Consider the following 18,127-nt stretch of genomic DNA (forward strand, 5'->3'; position numbering starts at 1 on the left):
GCGGTGCGCGAGCCAAGAGCAGTGCGCGTGATGACAGAGGGAGCGTATCGCACGGCCGCAGCTCGAGAGAGATCAATGCTGAGACCGGAAGCGGCGGCGCCCTTCGCTCTGGAGGATGAGAGGAGAGCGGAAACGGTGTTCGCGGAACGCCGGGATGACAGAGCCGCTCGCCCGTCTTACTCAGTGTCCACGGTCGCCGGGCGATGTTATGTTACGGCCGCCGCGTGGGTGGAGCGCTGTGATGGAGACAGCAGCCCTTTCCGTGGGCTGAGCTGGTCACGGGAACAGCTATATCAGCCGCAGCTCTCGCGGTAATTCCAGATTAGTAGCGGAATCTCGTGACGAAAGCACCGGCACGTGACGGCTGAGTCAACAGTGCCTCAGACTCCCGAGTCGCCGTATTTGTTAGTCGCTGTTAACTAATATTGGAAACGTTTTCGGCCGTAAAAGGAGGTAATCGAACCACCCACCTGATGACGTTACGGCTGCGAGTGACGTCACGTCGGCGAGGGTGCGGCGCCGGCGCCGGCTAATGCCGTGTCTTATGATGTTTATCACTCGCTGGAATGTGCTACGATGTCTCGGTGTCTCGTATTGCAAGTCGTCACCAATCCATTGCTACACATGATATGCAGTAGACGACGAGCGGTACAGTGATAACTACAGACATTTGTTGATTCCACTTTATATAACTGACCTGCGCGGATCATGGTACAATTCGTCACTTTATTCACACGGCCAGGGGATTATCCGTTAGCCCAGCTTGAGCCCGTATCAATGCGACGACACCGGCATATCATCCCATCGCATATCCTCACAGAGACCCTCAAAGGTGGTTAATCAAAAGGTTTGGACCGCTGTGTACACATCGGCGGGGGTCGGTCTGGGCGGTCGTGGCGGGGGTCCGGTGCCGCCGGCCGCGGTACGCTGACAGGGGACAGACGGGCCGGCCGGCCGGCGCCGCTCTCAGCCAGGTAGCGGCGGCGCGGGCGTGGCCGCCAGTTTGTCGCGCCGCGACCCAGAGCCGCCGACAAGACAAATGCCGTCATCCGTCATCGACGGAGCGGCTGACGAGCCGGCGGCCCATTACGGCCGGCTATCGGGGGCGGCATCGAGGGCCACACAGCGCGCGCGCGCGCGGGGCACGGCGCCGCGGGCGGCGGCGGGCGGCGCTCGGCGGTCGGCGCTGGGCGGCCGGCAGTCGCTGGCCAGCCGCCGCAGCGACAGCAGTGGAGCCGGTGGCTGCGCGGTGCCCGCAGTGTCGGCAGCGCTGGCGGCGTGTGCTAGTGTTCAGTGTGAGGAGCGGTGTCCGAGCCGCGGCAGTCACCGGCGCCTGCCAGAGTGAGGTAACCAACGCCACGTACTCAGCATATGTTTATCGTGAAACTTCAAAAACTTAGGTTATCGGCGATAGTCGCGTGGTGGACTCTGGATCAGAGGACTGTCGGATAGCGAGGGACTCTGCCGATACTTTGCCGGGTAGTTTTGGAAGGTAGCTGGGAGCCTGCAAGGTACTTCATTACCACGGCAATGGGCCGTTGTACGTCGTCAAGAGAGTCAGCGTTTTGTTTTCTAATGAGTTATTATGGGTAAATGCATTACACGTTACATAATTCAATGCGAGACAAGACATTGAGGTTTTTCAATCGCTGTGTATTGGCACATTTCTCGGACTAATGGCTTTTGGTGGGCATTTAGACATCGTGAAGCGTTATCAAGCATATCGGTTGGAATCGCTCATCGCCGGCTCTGTCGCCACTTTATCAGCGGCGGCGATTCCGTTAATGTATACGTCTAATGTATGCGAACAAATTAGTGGCTATCAGGCTCGGCTGCAACATGAGGCTCTGTTCCTCATGACGGCAAATTACCGGCCATCTGCATTCACCGGGAACGCTTAATTCGCAGCAGTTTTTAGATTAATATGGAGCCATGAAAATTACTCGGGCGTGGAGATGCAGTATCGCTTTGTTCTATGGGATAAGGTGCAGACGTTGTTTTTGCTCGCCTTGATTCTCACGTTGATGGCGGTAAGTCGAAAGACCTCTATTGTGTGGCTAGGACCTCTCGTCTTGTAACCAGTGTCTTATATCAAAGGACTTCTGTTGTGCCGGGGTATCACTATTTTACCCGGCAGATGATAGCTCCGTCCATGGTTTCTCTAACATCTCAAATTTAGTCGCCGAATTCCATCGCTATCCGGTCCGTGGCGTGTGCTACAGATAGGCGCGCTGTGACGAGACGTCCGTCCACACCGCCCGCCCGGCCGGATGGCCCCGATATAAACCACATAAACAAGTGGCACGAGCGGCTCTGGATGGGGCCGATCGGAGCGCGCCAGGCCTGATCTGGGCCGTATTCCACAGACAGAAATTACACCGCTCGGGGATCTGCTGGTATATCGTAACGTGTCTCACGATGACCAGGACAGATACAACGTGTGACATATCGACACCTTTTTTTCAAACCCCACATTTGTTCTCCGGTGAATTTCAGACAAGTTGGTTAGAGACCTTCAAAAAAAAGGTACAATCACTCGATTTTTCTCAAGTTTGTCTGTCTTGGCAGATAAAGCAATACCAGAACAGGCCTACGAACACACATATTTGATCAGGGTCGGACGATTGGACACTTTTAAAAGGAAATCTTTCGTGCCTCCCGGAAAATCACGGGAGAGCAGATGTGGGGTTTAAAAAAGGTGTCGATATGCTCTTTCCTGTGTCTTAAATGTATTCATTTGTCATTTGATCTGTCCTGTTCTCCTGCTATACTAGATTCTAACCGACCCTAACCAAAATTTATTCATCATTTACTGTCTTCAACTCCTGACCCATCTCATTCTGTTTTGTTCTTGCATGCTCTGACTCGCCGTACCATGTTGTGCCATGTTTTGACCACGTTGTGCAATGTATGGCCGACCTGGTCTGACCCGCTCTGACCCGGTTGTGTTCCTGTTCTCAGATGTCGCCGTTGTGGGCACTGCGGTGCCTGCTGGGGACTGTCCTGCTGCTGGTCCCAGCTCACGGCAGCACACCCACTTTCAATTTTCCCAAAGGTAAGTCCTCAGCAGCGATTCAACGTCAGCGCCAATGTCACCGCGTTATACATTACATAACGAACTCCGTGATGCGGACTCCTCAAAACGCTGGGACTTTGAGGTCCCATCGTTCCCGCTCTGGCTGTCCACCGTATTAGGAGCCGAGCGTGTGACCGACCGATCGCGACTCCCGACATCCCCGTGTCCCAGTGACCACCGGTCGCCGATGGGCGCTCCATTTTGTTCCTCTGACTACCAGCGGGACGATTGAAGTCGCCTATCGTCGCGAGTGGATCACCCCTGTAAGCCGATTTGGTGAGCCGGCTTAATGGATGGAGACGTTCTGCTTTGGGGTCCCGCGAGTCAATTATCGTACGCTCTCGGGGCCGAGCGGTGTGGCGGTGTCCCATGTCAGGGCGGAAGATGGATCACGGGCGGAACTGTAACTGTCCTATTGAAATTGCAGTTTGGTTACCCGGGATATGTGAATTAGCAGTAATCAGCATGGTGTGGTGAAAAGGGAAGTAAATACAGGCACAAGTAATATGAGACTGAATCAGAAATCTAAAGTTACAGAAAGCTGACCTTCTGTATTCAAACGTCACCGGTATGTGATAACGACGTAACATGTAATTTTGCTGACACCCCGATAGAGTAACAGAACATCACTTGTTAACATTTAGTGAAATGCTTTGTCATCCAGCTTAGTAACCTGTTTAGACTACCACATTCCAAGCAAGCATCCTTTTGAACACACAAATTTTACCTTGTTGATCATGAGCATGTCTCATTTGCCCAACGACTGAATATCAATCATCTAAGATATGTGAAACTTCCAGATCGCTTAATCACGACTTTAATTTGTCTGTGAACATTGGGCATGCTCATTGCTCAGCTGATCTGATTGTGTCGTGGTAAGCTATTTGAGTCCATCGCCGACCCTGAGATGACTATGCCTGCACTGGCTGCGCTAACAAGCCGGCGGACAGGGCTATCGTTTCACAGCTGCCGGCCGGGATATGCGCCCCTGGCCGTTGATAGCGCGCTCCTGGCCCAGCCATCCAGCACCGATAAGCTCACGGCAAACTTGTTGCGCCGGCCCCCGAGCCGAGCCGTTCGTGACCAATCGTACTATAAAACGGTGCGACCCAGGGCACTGCAGCCCGTATCGGAATCTCTAATGGGGCCCAGCTTGCTTTCGTTTGCATATTGGCGCTGGTCGGGAATGCCCGGTCGCGTTCTCGGCGCGGCGGCGTCCAGTATCTCACCGGTTACGGGCTCGGCGAGCGGCGGCCAGTACCGGCGCCGCCATCGAGATGCGGCGATACGGTGGCGCAGTCGGCCAGGGCACAGCTCATGTCGTCCAACTGCCGACGTTTCGCAGAGTGGTCCGCGGGCTGGTTCGAGCAAAAAGCGCGCAGTGTCACGACTGGAGAGCTTGTCGGCTCTCTCAGCGTCGTTGATAAATGGTTGTCGAGTGTCCGCGACGCTCCACAGTGGAACGCGGGTGAGCTGGTAGTCTGTCCTGTCCTCTGACCATGTCTTCAACTGGCTGCGGCCTTGAGCTTTCGGTGGGACGAACTGTGGGAGTGAATTGTCTCCCATCGTCCATCAACCTCCACACTATCTTCTTCATCATTTCCGACCCCTTCTGTCTGCTGTTCTGCGGCCATCGTCCCACCATCCCATTCTCATTGCCCTTCATCCCATCCCATTGCCCTTTCATTTTCAGGTCTCATTTCATTTCATTTTCACCAAAACCGTTAACCTCCCATAATACGGCTGCGCCATGGCAACTACGGCCGTTTCATTTCCCTACTTGTGTCGTCTCCTGACCACCACCCACCATCTTACCACCCCATCATTCGACCACCCTACCATTACATATATCATCTCCTCTTCCCCACCCTGTCCACCCCGTCCTCGGCTCGCCTGCCCGTCCCATCCACTCCGTCCTACCATCTTGTCCCATCTCCCGGTCATGACCATCCGTCCTCGGTCGTCTCCTTCACCCGTTCCCGGTCCACGCGACCGAGCGGCTGATCGGCCGATCGGAACCGATCAGCGGCGGCGTCCTCAGCTATTCCCTGAATGTTATCGGCCCCGCCGAGCCTATCACAACGACACACAGATTGCATTAGATAGACGTTCGTCGCTGAGTGCCGGGCACGGGTAAAAAGCGCCAATTAGGGGAGACGGCAGCGGCGCGCCGGCCGTCGCCGCCGTCGTGCCGTTTTCCGATAGGGTATCGGCGCGCGACGGTGGGAACGACCGTCGACGAGCGGCGCAGACGGCACAAAAACGCACACGGCCGACACGAGACGGCGCGGCAGCACGGAGGTCCCGGCCGTCCCTGTCGGCAGCCGAGGTCAGCTCGAGGTCACCGGGGGTCACCGGAGGTCAGCCAGCGGGCCGGGGAAGTCAGCGGTCGAGAACTCCTCAAGGAAAAATTTGAATTAAGATAGAGCGGCGGATTTGTGCCTCTTAAGAAAGTTCTGCATTTGGCATGTGATTGATAATGTGGTGTATACTGCAGGTTTGTTTCTATGGAATACATAACTTGACGTGATGTGTATCAGTTCTGAACCATTTGCTTATATGTAGCCGTGATATGAGGGACGGCCTCCCAGCTATTTTGTGATTGCATTCCTGTGATATACATTTGCGACAGTTCATTCATCAGCTGAGCAGTCGGTCCGTCAATGAGTATCGGGCTGAGAGGCCGCGATCCGCCCCTGTATATAACTGACCTACGCGTCTCACGAACGTCCAACATTCTGTCGAGCCGTCTCGGGACGCGCCCTGTTGAAGTTGGCAGCTGGACGAGCTCGCCGCGGACGTAGCCGAGCGGAGTTGATTTCTTTAATCTCGCCTGACACGGGAGATCAGACTGGCTGTCTCCGAGGCAATCAAACATGACTACGACTATCACATCTGGTGACAGACAGCTAAACCGATTACCAGACAGTCGCCTCAACTGGCCGACCACTGTGTCTGACGACTGTGTCTGAGTTAAGCGAGTTTGGCGTGATACGTTGTTCAACAGTCTCGACTCGAGTGTGTTTAAATCTTGTTGGCTGTCAAAATATCCAAACTGACAAAGTTTAGTTGAACAGTTTGCTTTGCACATCTTGCAAATGGCCAAACTTCCGCGCGATGATAGGACAGTATGATAATCGCTTCCTTGTCATTGACGGGTAGTATTCAAACTTAAAATGACGTGTCACTGTTGGCTCACCGTCCGATTGGAAACTCGGTACGACAAGCCTCCCTACATGCTCGATCGGGTAAATATTTGTCGAGCGCCATCTCGGCACACCGAGAACGGTGTGCTGGGTTCGATCAGAGCCACCACGACTGGCCACGCCCCGGGCTTGCAGCGTGTCACCGCGCGCGGACAGTCGGGCTGACCGACACCGCCGCATTCCGCGTGTCATTGACACCGCGTACCTGGTGTTTTGACACCGCATTCCGCGTGTCTTTGAAAGTACGCTCATAGACGATTGACTGCGATTAGGTATAGCGGCGCGGCGTCCGGATCTTGGCTAGCTAGATCGCTGACAGCTTGGACACGGCACACTGGAGAGCTTCTCTGGTCGCTGAAGCGTACGGCGCGGTGACGGGATAGGCACTCCGGTGTCGTTCCACGTGGTGCCGGGGAGGACCGCTCCATCTGTGCATGACGATGAGGTCCGGTTGTGCTCGAAACGCGGCTCGTCTGCCAGCCGGCGAGTAGGAATGTCTTGTGAGTCAGCCGCGGCGGCACCACAAATCTCCGTTCGACGTGAAATTGATCGATCTTTCACAATGCACCGCGCCGATGATTATTTTGCGAGTATTTATTGCCATGAGCTGCTGAGCGGAGGAACTGAAATTGACGAGCCTCGCAATATCAATGCCGTAACCGCGAGGGAGAATCGGGGAGCGGGCCAAAATGAGATGTGTTACGGTGGAATTAAAATGTGCCCTCGTCACCGCTTAATCACCGGCATCAGCCTGATGGGGCGCAGGCATGCAAAGCTGTGGCGGTGATGGCCTCTTCGGCGTAAAAGATTGCTAGCCGAGCGGTTACATCACATTTCACGAGCCTCCAACACTGCTAAGTGATTTCTGCGGGCTAAAAATAACACGGAAGATGGCGCTAGGCGAATGGCCATCCCATTGCCGTTGTTGGTATGTCCAATCTGAAAGCAACATTAACTTAACAAAGGGCGGCCGTTGTGGGGCTGCATCGTCATATCTCTGAAATCATACTGCCGGCTAAGCTGTCCTTAATTTAGCCGGCCTCTGACTCAGTGGGCCCGGGGCGGCGCGCACCAGACTCCGCTCCTCAATGCGGCGCGGCGGCGCTGCCAAATGCCGTCTGCGAACGGGGCGGCGGGAGGCGTGGGTGGCGCGGCGGAGACATGCCGGTGTGACCGCAGCGCCGGCGGCGTCACCCGACCTCCCCGGGGGTGAGCGACGCGACCCGACCGCAGCGCGAGCGGCTCGGCGCGGCGGCACGGGGGGCGAGACCGCACGGCGGTCTCTGGGAGTGGCAGGGGGTGGTAAACAAACAGTCTGAATTTATCAGCATCCGCTCGTTTGGTTACAGTAGTTCAATCATGCTCTGAATAAAGCCTGCTGTTGAGTGGTTTAGGTGTTCAGCGTAAGCAATTTCCGTTGTTTCTCTTGATATAGGCGTGTAGTTACGTGTCATGTGCAGTGTGCACACGCCAGCAAGTGCAGCTATTTAGCCTCAAGCGCTGCCTCGCCACGGGGAAAATAAAAATGCAACGAAACTGATCGCCGCGTGCGTGCATTTTATGACTAACCCAATGAAAATCCCCCTGACCATCGCCTGCCATATTTCTTGTTTTATTGCTCTGAACAGAACTCGTCTCGCCGTAACTCATTACTGAGCTCGTGGCAGACCAAATATGACGCTCGTAATGGCCGGTGATGACTGTTCAATATTAATGAAGCACGCTGCATAATCTCAACGTCACATCCTAACATATATTTGGTGTACTTAATGGGTGAAAGCAACCAGTAAAAATATGAATGTTTGCAAAGTCCTCGAGATCAAATTGGTCGTTAAATGCAGCCAGGTGTTTAATGGAGAGGATGTAGCGATAAGTGAACATCACCTATTATCATTACCGGTAGTACTAAAAATCGGAATTCCCACATCTAGCAGGTCCTGTTTGCAGCATGTTTTGTCCAATAACCTCAATCGCTGTGTCATACACTCTGATCCGGACAAACTGCTAAACCGACTCGCCGCAAATTAATAATCGTGATCAATCAGCCCGCCCCTGATGTGGATCTCCGCACGACGGTAGCCCCTCGGGAATTCCACGCCTGCCCCCTCCCCCTCTCCTCTCTCCTCTCTCCTCTCTCCTCTCTCCTCTCTCCTCTCTCCTCTCTCCTCCTCTCTCCTCTCTCCTCTCTCCTCTCTCCTCTCTCCTCTCTCCTCTCTCCTCTCTCCTCTCTCCTCTCTCCTCTCTCCTCTCTCTCTCCTTCTCTCTCTCTCTCTCTCTCTCTCTCTCTCTGTCTCTGTCTCTGTCTCTGTCTCTCTCTCTCTCTCTCTCTCTCTCTCTCTCTCTCTCTCACTCTCTCTCTCTCCCTCCCTCCCTCCCTCCCTCCCTCCCTCCCTCCCGCCGGTCAGTGTCGCCCTGCTGGCTGCTGGGACTGACCTCCCGCCATAAGGTCGCCGTGTTCCGCCGTGGCGCAGCACAGGTGTCGGCCAGACCAGGCTGCCGAGACAGACATCGTTTACCTGGGACGGCAAACACTGCCACGTCCCGTCTGCCACACTGTGTACTCCGAGCAGTACACAATTGATACGGCGACGGCGGGTGCGGCGGCGGGGAAGAACCGCACCCCTCTGCGCCCCTCTCTGTCCCGCCTGTCTCTCTCCCTCCTCCATCCCCTCGTTATCTTTCTCGTTCTCTTTCTCTTTCTCTCCTCTCTCTCTCACTCTCTCTCTCTCCCTCTCTCTCTCTCTCCCTCTCTTTCCTGTCCTATTTATTGTTTATTTTTCGTCAATTTTAATTCTGTGCTCAACAACCCAAGGAATACAGAATCGATAGCTGGTCAGACGACTCCTTCCAGAAACCCAGACGAAACCCACGCTGACTGGAAACCCACACTAAATATCTTCTGTGATTTGTACTGTGCCCCCTCCCGCATACTTCAACAGCACTCCCGAGTGCAGTCGAAGCGTAACACCGGGCTAGCCGTGTGGTCTGTCTCGTGAATCTCGGCCAGCTGATGGTCTGTCTGGTCAGTGGTCATGAGTATTAAACTGATGATGGATTGTACTGTGATGGTTTAGGCCGCGCCCCAACTAAGAGGGATTTTCCCCGGTCGTCGTGAGCATTCCGCTGAAGTCTGCGGTAACGTGACGAGGGACAGTGCCGACCTCGAGTAGCGCGTGTTCAGGGAGTGTCCTGAGTTACATACTATACCAGTGAGTGGCATGGTGTGAATGACCTGTAACTGCTGGGGGGCCGAGCAGTGCCACTCTGCAGGGTGACTGGCCGTCGGTGTCATTTGGCCAGCCGGCTGCCAGTTTCATCTGACGGACAGACCACCGTCAGCGACGCCGTGGGTCGCTTGGGCGTTTCACTGTGGCAGTTTCCGGATTCTCCTGTCTGGAGATGTCTTATTCCACGCTGTGGCATGTGATTCCATTGCACCAGACTGGGGCTCATACCTAGAAGCAGCTCAGCTCCTGAGTGAGGAGACAGCCACAGCGTTTCTGCACTCCCGACCCACCCACCTATTCCCCGAACGGTCTGCCGTGGTCCTCTCCGCGCTGTCAGCGGTCCAGTCGGACGTCCACGGCAGTCCTGGCTGGCCCGGTCTCTGGCAGGCTTATGGCCGGATTTATGCACGGGCCCGCCAGACATGCGTGGCATGAAAGTAAGTTGCCAGGATCACTGAACCACCGCATGCCGAGACTGGGCTGTTCCGACATGCTGCCTGATGGTTTGAGACTGAATGGGGAACTTTTGGCGATTGATGTACAAGGATGTAATTCAAGGCTTGAAATTCGGAATCAAAAGATTGTGTAGGATGATTTAACATTGCTGAAATATTTTATGTGCTCTTGTGACGTTGATTCCCCCTCTCTCGCCCGCAGGTAGACTCCAGAAGTGCACTAATGAAGGAGAGATTGTGCAGCTGAGCTTTATCAAGACGAATCCCTGCATTACGTGCAGGTGTAGGGTGAGTACTGCCTCTCGCCTCAAATGGCGCCTTCCTCGCTCTCTGCGGGACCGCTCTTTCCTCCGCGCGTCCTCCCTTCCCGCCGTACTGTTCACGGCCAGGCGGAAATGCGTCGGCCGCATCTGTGAACGCCTGCGCTGAAACTGTGCCGCAGCACACGCGCGCGCGGCGGGACAGTCGGCGCGCGGGAACTGCAACCTCCGGTGCGGACACAGGAAACTAGCACCGCGCACGGCGCTGCCGCCGGCGTGGAAAGGTACGGCGGGTACGGCGGGGGCTGACTGGTGTAATGGCATTACAAGTGACATCGGAGAGCCGCCGCCACTACGGACCTGTTGCGTGGCAGACGGATCATGTGTCTGCTCGGAGTAACGTGCTGGCTGGAATGACGGCGGCGGCCGCACCAGTTTCCCCAACTTTACCGGCTGCAGTTTCCTCGGCTAAAATTAAATCCGGTAAAGATAGAACCCACTCACTAACGTGCGACTGTGGGTGGGTGGCCGCGAACTGGAGGATGGAGAGCCGCATACACCGGGTGGAAAGCGTCCTCCGGCGGGAAACGAGTCGGCCTCCCGGAAGACGACACTTTCCTGGCGGGATTTTGTTCGTCTGGAGACAACTTTGCCGCATAAGTGAACTGAGTGGTGAATCCCAGTCACTCTTGCAGCTCACCTGGGCCCATTAGCGACTTTGACATTAGCGAATGACGAGCTGAATGGTTGCATAGTTGCTGCTGCAATAGGTAAAAACGCATATCGTAATTGCTATTACCGTCGAGCTGCGCATCTCCGGGAAATTTAGTGTGACCGCCTGTTTGAAACGAGCTAAAGTATGCTTAAATTCTAAAATAGTAACACTTAGATTAATGGGCTAATATTATATAAGTGATAGTTATATCATGACATTAATCTTGATAAGCAAATAAAAATGTGCGTTCCTCGCCTGTCATATTTGAAACTGTCAGTGCTAATGACCACATGATCAACTAAATGAATGGCGCCAGCGCCACACCCGAGCATACTTTTGCGTTCCTTCTTCATAAGTGCTGTTTATACAAGTGAAATGACTGGCACTGCCACAGCCCTATACATCACTCTGGGTGTATGTGCCGGCGACTCTCTGTGTATAGTTAAAATGCCTGTCGGATCAGCGTGCTGTGGCCGGCGTCAGCGGACTTATTAGCGCCCGGGAGAAGCTCGGCGACACTGCGCGGTGTTCTCAGGAATGCTGAGGGCCAAACACAGAGCGTGACGTGCCTCCGGGCGGCCGCCGACCCGCCTCGGCTGACCGGCCTGATGTCAGATCACTCTGGGCGCTGCGACCGATCACAGTGGGTCACGATGGACTCGGCAGGGCACTACACAAGCCGTTTATTCCGTTTGGTGACCGAATGATGGCACATAATGGACGGAATAGCGTTCGAAGAGTGTCTGCAATCCGTTCTCCCTCGTGCGTCCTGCGGAGCCAGGACGGCTGTTCTGTCGCCGGCGGCGGTGATAGGTCCGGCCGTTAAACACTAGCCGGAGGTGGTGGGCCAAGCAGCGAACACGCCCTCGCGCGCCGAGCTGTCGGGTTTTCCGTGGGTGCCGCGCCATGTCGCCACATTCCAGCCGGCTGCAGCGTCTTCGAAGCGTCACGCGGCACTCCGTGCAGCTGCTCAGACGCGACCGGCCGCTTCCGCAATCGGCCGCCCGGCCTCCGACTCCATCCCGGCGCCGCCGCGCGGCGTGCAATGTGACGTCACAGCTGCAGTGGAGTGACGTCACTGACCGCTCGGCGCCGCAAGGTCGCCAAGGCTGCGGGCCGCTGGCCGTGTCTAATGGGCGTCGGACGGTAGCCGGCGAGCGACGCCCGCGAGCGGCGCGGCCCGGCCGGCCGACAGGGCCGACGGCGAGTGGGGTGGTGCAGGGAGAGGAGAGGGTGAGGGGGAGAGTGGAGTGAGGAGATGAAGGTGGGAGCGCGGTAGGGGTTGGTGTGTGGTGCTCAGATTTGCAGTGTATGGCAGATTCAGAGTAGAATACGCATTTTGCATGGACGACTGTAGATGAAAACAGCTGGGCCATGAGGGGAAATGGTCGATGCTCGAGTTAGTGTGGGTTATATATAGACAGCAGATACTGGTCCGCACTCACACGGTGCTAACGTGGGCTCTAATCGGTGCAGCGAGTCGGGGCACTTACACCTAACCACGCCGCGCCGCTGCGCGGGCGACAATACGGCGTGTTAGCGGCCTGTGAGCCATCGCAGTCTCCGCTGCCGTCGGCCGGCCGAGCGACTGGGGGAGGAGTGGAGGCGCGGGAGGCCGCCAGAGCAGGTCGCCGTGCACCATGGGGCCCGGCCCGACCAGGGAGGGGCCGGTCGAGGTCGGCAAGGACGGCCGCGGTCACCGCTGCAGGCTGATAATTCCAGATTGGTCGGATTAGTGTCTGCCGCGGCGTGACGTCACCGCAGCCCAGCTCGGAGACGATTATCGCGTGTCAGCGCCTCGGCGGCTGCCGGCTGTCGCGCTGCCTGTCGGCGTCGCCACCCTGTGTCACTGCACGGAGCCGCTCTATCGTCTCGATCGGCTTGTTCGGTGTTACCCGGATAGACGGCTGCTGGCTACTGTTGGAGACGGGATGAGGCGGCCGGCCGTGCGCCGAGCTAGGCCGGCTTTACATGGGAATTAATCGCACTGAGTGTGGAACGGACGGTTGGTGAGGCTAATGAACCTAACTTGGTAGGAAGCTGATCACTTTAGGTGATAATAAAACTTCTATAAATGGTAGCAGAGTCAGACAGGCTGTCTGTGTGTCGGGCTGTCCGGCTCGGTACCGATGGAAGCGCCGCAGTTGGGCCGTTGGCGGCGGGTCGCGGCTGAGGCGGCTGCTGGCCGCGGCAGATGTGTTACGCCGTCGGTCGAGGTCCGGCTCGGTGACTGGAGTGTGTGCCGCCACGGCGCCCGCCTGCCGGCAGTATGACGTGATCGCGCCGTCCGCTAATTTGGACACAATGCCGGCTCGGAGAGCTGTGCACACCTCTTTGCCGCGGTGTGTGACGGTGCGCGCCGGCCGGCCGCTCGATTGTTTCTCAGAGCGCTGCAGGTCCGGTTCGGTGGTCCCTGACCCCCGCTCCGCCCTCGGTGCACCTCTCTCTTTGCCGCTCTCGCGGGCAGCGTGCCGAGAGGAGCAGCACGAGCCGAGCCGAGCCGAGTGGCTGGACCGCCGATCTACCGTCCGAGCCGTCAGATAGAGAGAGCCCGGTCCTTCCGGCTGCTCCGGAGGCTGCTCCACTTGCCCCGCGCGGCGCGGGCGACGCCCAGCCGAGTCGCGTCCGGCATTTCCTCGGGTCGTGACGCCTGGACGTGCCGTGACGGACCGGTTCACATCGAGGTCCCAGCGAGAAACACCCGGATTCGCAGCCCCTCAGCTGCAACGGCCGTGCATTTTTAGAGGTCGTAATGCAGGATCCTTATGTAAGATGTGGTTTGAAAAGGGTCAGTACGTTTTTGTTTGTTTACTGGAAATTCAGTAGTAGGTCTGGTGTCTAGTCTGGTGTTCTGAAAGGCATTAGAGCTCGGTGGGGGCGGAGGGCGGTGAAATTAACCAACAGTTTCGCCGGACTTTCGATAGCTCCGTATTTACGGTCGCCCTCCTTTGTCCTACGCGCCGCCCGGTGTCGTTAGCCCTGTCGTCAGTATGTAGTTTCGTTCCCAGGCGCAGACCGCAGGTCGGCGGTGTTACCTGCCCGGGGGCGGAGCCGGCCGCGCCCGTCCGCTCATGTCACAGGCCCATCAGTCTCCTCCAAACAGCCGGGCCGCGGGCGGAGCCGTCCGTCCGTTGACATCAGTATTTCCTGCTCTCGTTAGTCGTCAGTCAGCCGGCCGGCGGCGGTGCCGGCGCGGCGACCATGGTGACACCGGACCGGCCGCGTGGGAAGCGGCCATCACGGCGCGTCTCGACGAGAGCGGCGAGGTCGCGGGAACGGCCGCGCCGCACGCCGCGACTGTCTCACGCCGGCCACAATCGTCTGCCTTTGTCCCCGGTGGTCGTCGGGGTTTTACCTGCCCGCCTGTAGACTAAACCGAGCGGGTTTATCCAGATCATCAGAGGACTTGGCCGGTGTTTTGGTTTGAAGACGGTTCCAGTTTCAGACAGCGGTTAGGAGTTTTAGGTATGGGGTCTGCAGATGCCGACAGAACAGACCTGGGGGAGTTTTACGATCGGCCAAACGACCTGGACAGCTCTGCAGGCCGACCGAACGCTTGACACAGTTCGGAGGCCGGTGCACCGTCCGGGGATGACCTCACGGGAGGGAGGCGGCTTGGCGCGGTGTCACGGGTGTCCCGGCCGTGGTTACCACGCCGAGCCGTGGTGTCTGCGGTCGCTGAACGACTCTCTCCCGGGATGTCGGGAGGCTCTTTGCGGCTGTCGTCGCCCCTGCTGTTTAGTCTGCACGGGGTCGGTGAGGGCTGTGCAGCTCTGTTCTGGCGGAGACACTGCGGCGACAGCCCAAAAGCGCCGCGTAAACTAACCGCCCGCAGGCGACAGGGCTCCTGGGGACGGGGCAGCACCCAGCCAGGAGGGAGGGGGGGGGGTGGAGGGTTTTCGTTTGTGGAATGGATAACATGGATTTGCTGGTCTTGTTAACTTGTTTGGACGTCTTTCTTAATTAGAGTGTTGAGGAAACCATATCGTTATGAACGATGTATTTGTGGAATGCGAGTGACTGCGTTTTTGCTGTGCCAATGTGAAGCTCGTTGTGCCAGCTTAATTGTGTGACTTCAGTTGCATTTTATTTACAATGTTACTGAAAGGGCTTCCCGTGCACCTGAAAATGACGAGCGTTGCCGTCTATTTACCGCTCGGCCTGAAAATTCCATGCACGCTGCGAATGACAGCTGTGAACTTTTGTGTACGTGATGACACATCAACAAAAATGTAATCTTTCCTTTCCTGACGGTGCGTCAACTGGAGGCCAGTTTTGACCTGGCTGCGGTCGGATAAAACACCTGCGGATCGCTCGGCCGTGCCGTTTTTCGCTACGGAGAACATAGCGGACGGGCTATTCTGAGAGTGAGCAGTCGAGCCGTCCCCTCTGCCACAGCTGTCCGGCCGCAAAAAGCCGCGGTCGGCGCCACACTTCATTAATCACGGCCGTGAGGTCGGCGGCGCGCGCGAGCCACCCTGTCCCCGCTCTGAGTGCCGCTGCGAGGCGGCGTTATTTATGTCCCCGTGTTTTGACTGATGGATGAATGGTGGCCGCTGGCCGCCGCCCCGATCGGTGATCCGAATAGTTATTCGTCCATCACGGTCTGACAGCGGCCGATTTGTATTCAGAGCGGGAGCCGGTGGGCCGGTCCGAGTGGTCAGACTGCGCGGCCCCAGTCTGCCCGGTCTACCGCCGGGCAGAGGGTGCCGGCGGGCTGCCAGGATCGGCCGCAGGTCACTGACACACTGCTGGTGCTGCTCCAGCGCCCCACCAGCCCGCCACTGCTCAGTCTCAGCCCCGCCCCGTCCAGCGCGGCGGTCTGGCGACCCGGCAGCCGTGCAGTGCCCGAAACTATGCGCAATGGCACGCCGCACCTAACGAGCCTTGATTGTACGCCGTGTAAACATCCGGCAGGCCGGGCGGCGGACAGGCGCCGCTCGAATGTCGCCAGACGCGGACCCACTTAACAAGTGCAAATACTTGTGTAATGAAAGTAGCATGTGCCGTCGCCGCGTCTGCATACACACTCTCGGCGAGCGGAGGGCACACAGGGGGCGGCTAACAAGTGCAAACACACGGTGAAGGAGTCGGTTGACACGGCGGGCGGCTCTGAGGCGGCGCCGGCGGCGGCGCTGCGTCTGTCGGCTCGCTAATGACACCGCTGCAGCCCCAGCCGACAATAATATCGACGGGCGGCGCGTGTCATGTGCGGCGCGCCGCGCACCGGGCCCACTGTGCGGCGCGTTTGAACCCGGCCCGTTTGTGGCGCAGTGGCAGCCCGCTGTCGGTCGGCAGACTCAACACTGCGCCAACGGCAAACACAGACCGTCGCGACGACTTCGACGATCTCCTCTCACCGTGGGCCTACGTCATAGACGGCTATCGACATTCCTACGGTGTCTAGTTTTATCGTTTTATCGAGGTGCCAAGGGCAAACTGCGAAAGCCTTGTGCTGTCTTCACAGTAGTTAAATGCACAACTTAGTTCTGTTCTCTTTTTGAGCTCGTTTGCCATCCACTGTACCAAATAATTCCTACCTGCGTAGTTCGATACGTTTCTATGCATGACACAGGCCCTAGGTGTGTTGAAGCGCCGTGTAAATACAGTCTGCCTAGCTGCCGTGCTAAGGTAAACGGCGCGGCTGGCGGCCGTGTCTGGGAAGAGGGGACAAAGGACCGACCGAGAGCGTTCTGTGGCGTACCGGAGCTGCAACCGTCTGCCTCAGGGTGGGGCCGGCTGACCGAGAGTTTATCTTCGGCTCTGACGGAGAATAACACCTCCGAGACTCGGAGAGCGGCCGTCTCTCTCTCTCTCTCTCTCTCTCTCTCTCTCTCTCTCTCTCTCTCTCTCTCTCTCTCTCTCTCTCTCTCTCTCTCTCTCTCTCGGATAAATGCTGCACGCCTCTGCCCGGTCGGTCGGTTGGTCTGACGGCGCGGAGTGGGGTGCGTTGCTGCACAGAGTAATCAAACAGTGACCTTTTTGTGCTCTCTGCGTCGACGGGGTCTCATCGCTACAGCTGGGGCGCGTCTTAAATACCGCTCTCCCAGACGCCTCGTGTGTTGTGGAACGCTGCTTGTTCGGAGAAGCGCAGCCGAAGCGCGGGCCTCCAGGAAAGGTGCGACTGGATGATTCTGTGAGCTGGCGCGGGCTGAGAGGAAACTTTGTGAAGGCGTGGAGCTGCGGTTAAACAGACGCGCCTGCAGACGGCTGGCGCCCGACCAGGTGGTATTGTGAGTCAACAGAGATGACACAGACATACATGGGCAGTGGACATTATGTAGCCAGATAGCGGGCTCGAACACGCGACATGAGCTGACACAGTCAACAAACCGGTTGGTCGCGCCGCCGCCGCCGCCGGCGCCGAGTGCTGGCACCGCTGGACAATGCCACAACTAATGCCAAATGACAGTCGATCCTGGTCGATTTGTCGCTACATGCATTGCTAATGACTGCGAGTGGGCGTGGAAGCCGCTCAGTGTCCATGCTCGGACATAGCTCGTTGATATGTCGGTGACCCAGCCGGGTCGATCCTACGACTGAGTAGGTAACCCCGGCCGGTGATCGGTTCCGTCCGTGTCCCGCTGGACTGCGGGCGTCACCCGGCGCTCCGACGCCGGTGAGGCGGTGACCGCTGCAACGGCTCGCTCTGACGCCTCACCACTATTATACCGACGTCACAGCATGCAGGCGGGCCTCGCTACCGGCGTGGGGCGCTCAACGTGGCGTGTTTGGGCGCGGTGATCGGGTGATGTGACCGGGATCTCGTGGTGATCGGGAGGGCGGTCTGTCGGCCAATAGGGCTACTTTCAGTGCGACTCGACTTAAGATGTCTTTAGCAGATGATTACGGCTGGGTGGGAGTGGGATAAGTGGCGGTGCCATACGGTGACCGGGTCCGAGAAGTTTGGAAACCCCTGGTGGTCGGGTCGCGGACCCGGTGAGAAGACACATCCCGACAAGGCCCCTCGCGTGCTTGGGAAGGCCATAGCGCGCGCTGGCCGGCCGGCTGCAGCCTGCACGTGACGCCGCCGCGGAGGCAGGTGCGGCGCCGCGCCCGGCGACAGGCCGCCAGAGCTGCCGGAGCTCAGAGGGGAGGGCTGCTGCAGCTCCCCGGGCGCGGCCCAGACGGGCGTCCAGCCGGCTCCGGGAAACGGACCGTCACTCACCGCCCGGGCCCGCGGAGACG

At 57.6% G+C, this 18,127-nt stretch overlaps 1 protein-coding gene across 1 annotated transcript in view; it reads left to right on the plus strand.

Moving 5' to 3' along the window:
• The first annotated feature begins 1,121 nt into the window (after positions 1-1,121).
• Positions 1,122-18,127, plus strand: part of LOC122371011 (BMP-binding endothelial regulator protein-like) — a 35,237-nt gene continuing 18,231 nt past the window's right edge. The window contains exons 1-3 of the mRNA XM_043347049.1: positions 1,122-1,346; positions 2,962-3,055; positions 10,167-10,252. Of these exons, the coding sequence (XP_043202984.1) occupies positions 2,962-3,055; positions 10,167-10,252 (180 nt within the window). The 5' untranslated portion in view covers positions 1,122-1,346. The remainder of the gene's footprint in view (positions 1,347-2,961; positions 3,056-10,166; positions 10,253-18,127) is intronic.

This window comes from Amphibalanus amphitrite, unplaced genomic scaffold (assembly GCF_019059575.1).
Source record: "Amphibalanus amphitrite isolate SeventyFive unplaced genomic scaffold, NRLGWU_Aamphi_draft 000035F_arrow, whole genome shotgun sequence".
In the NCBI taxonomy this organism is placed as follows: Eukaryota; Metazoa; Arthropoda; class Thecostraca; order Balanomorpha; family Balanidae; genus Amphibalanus; species Amphibalanus amphitrite.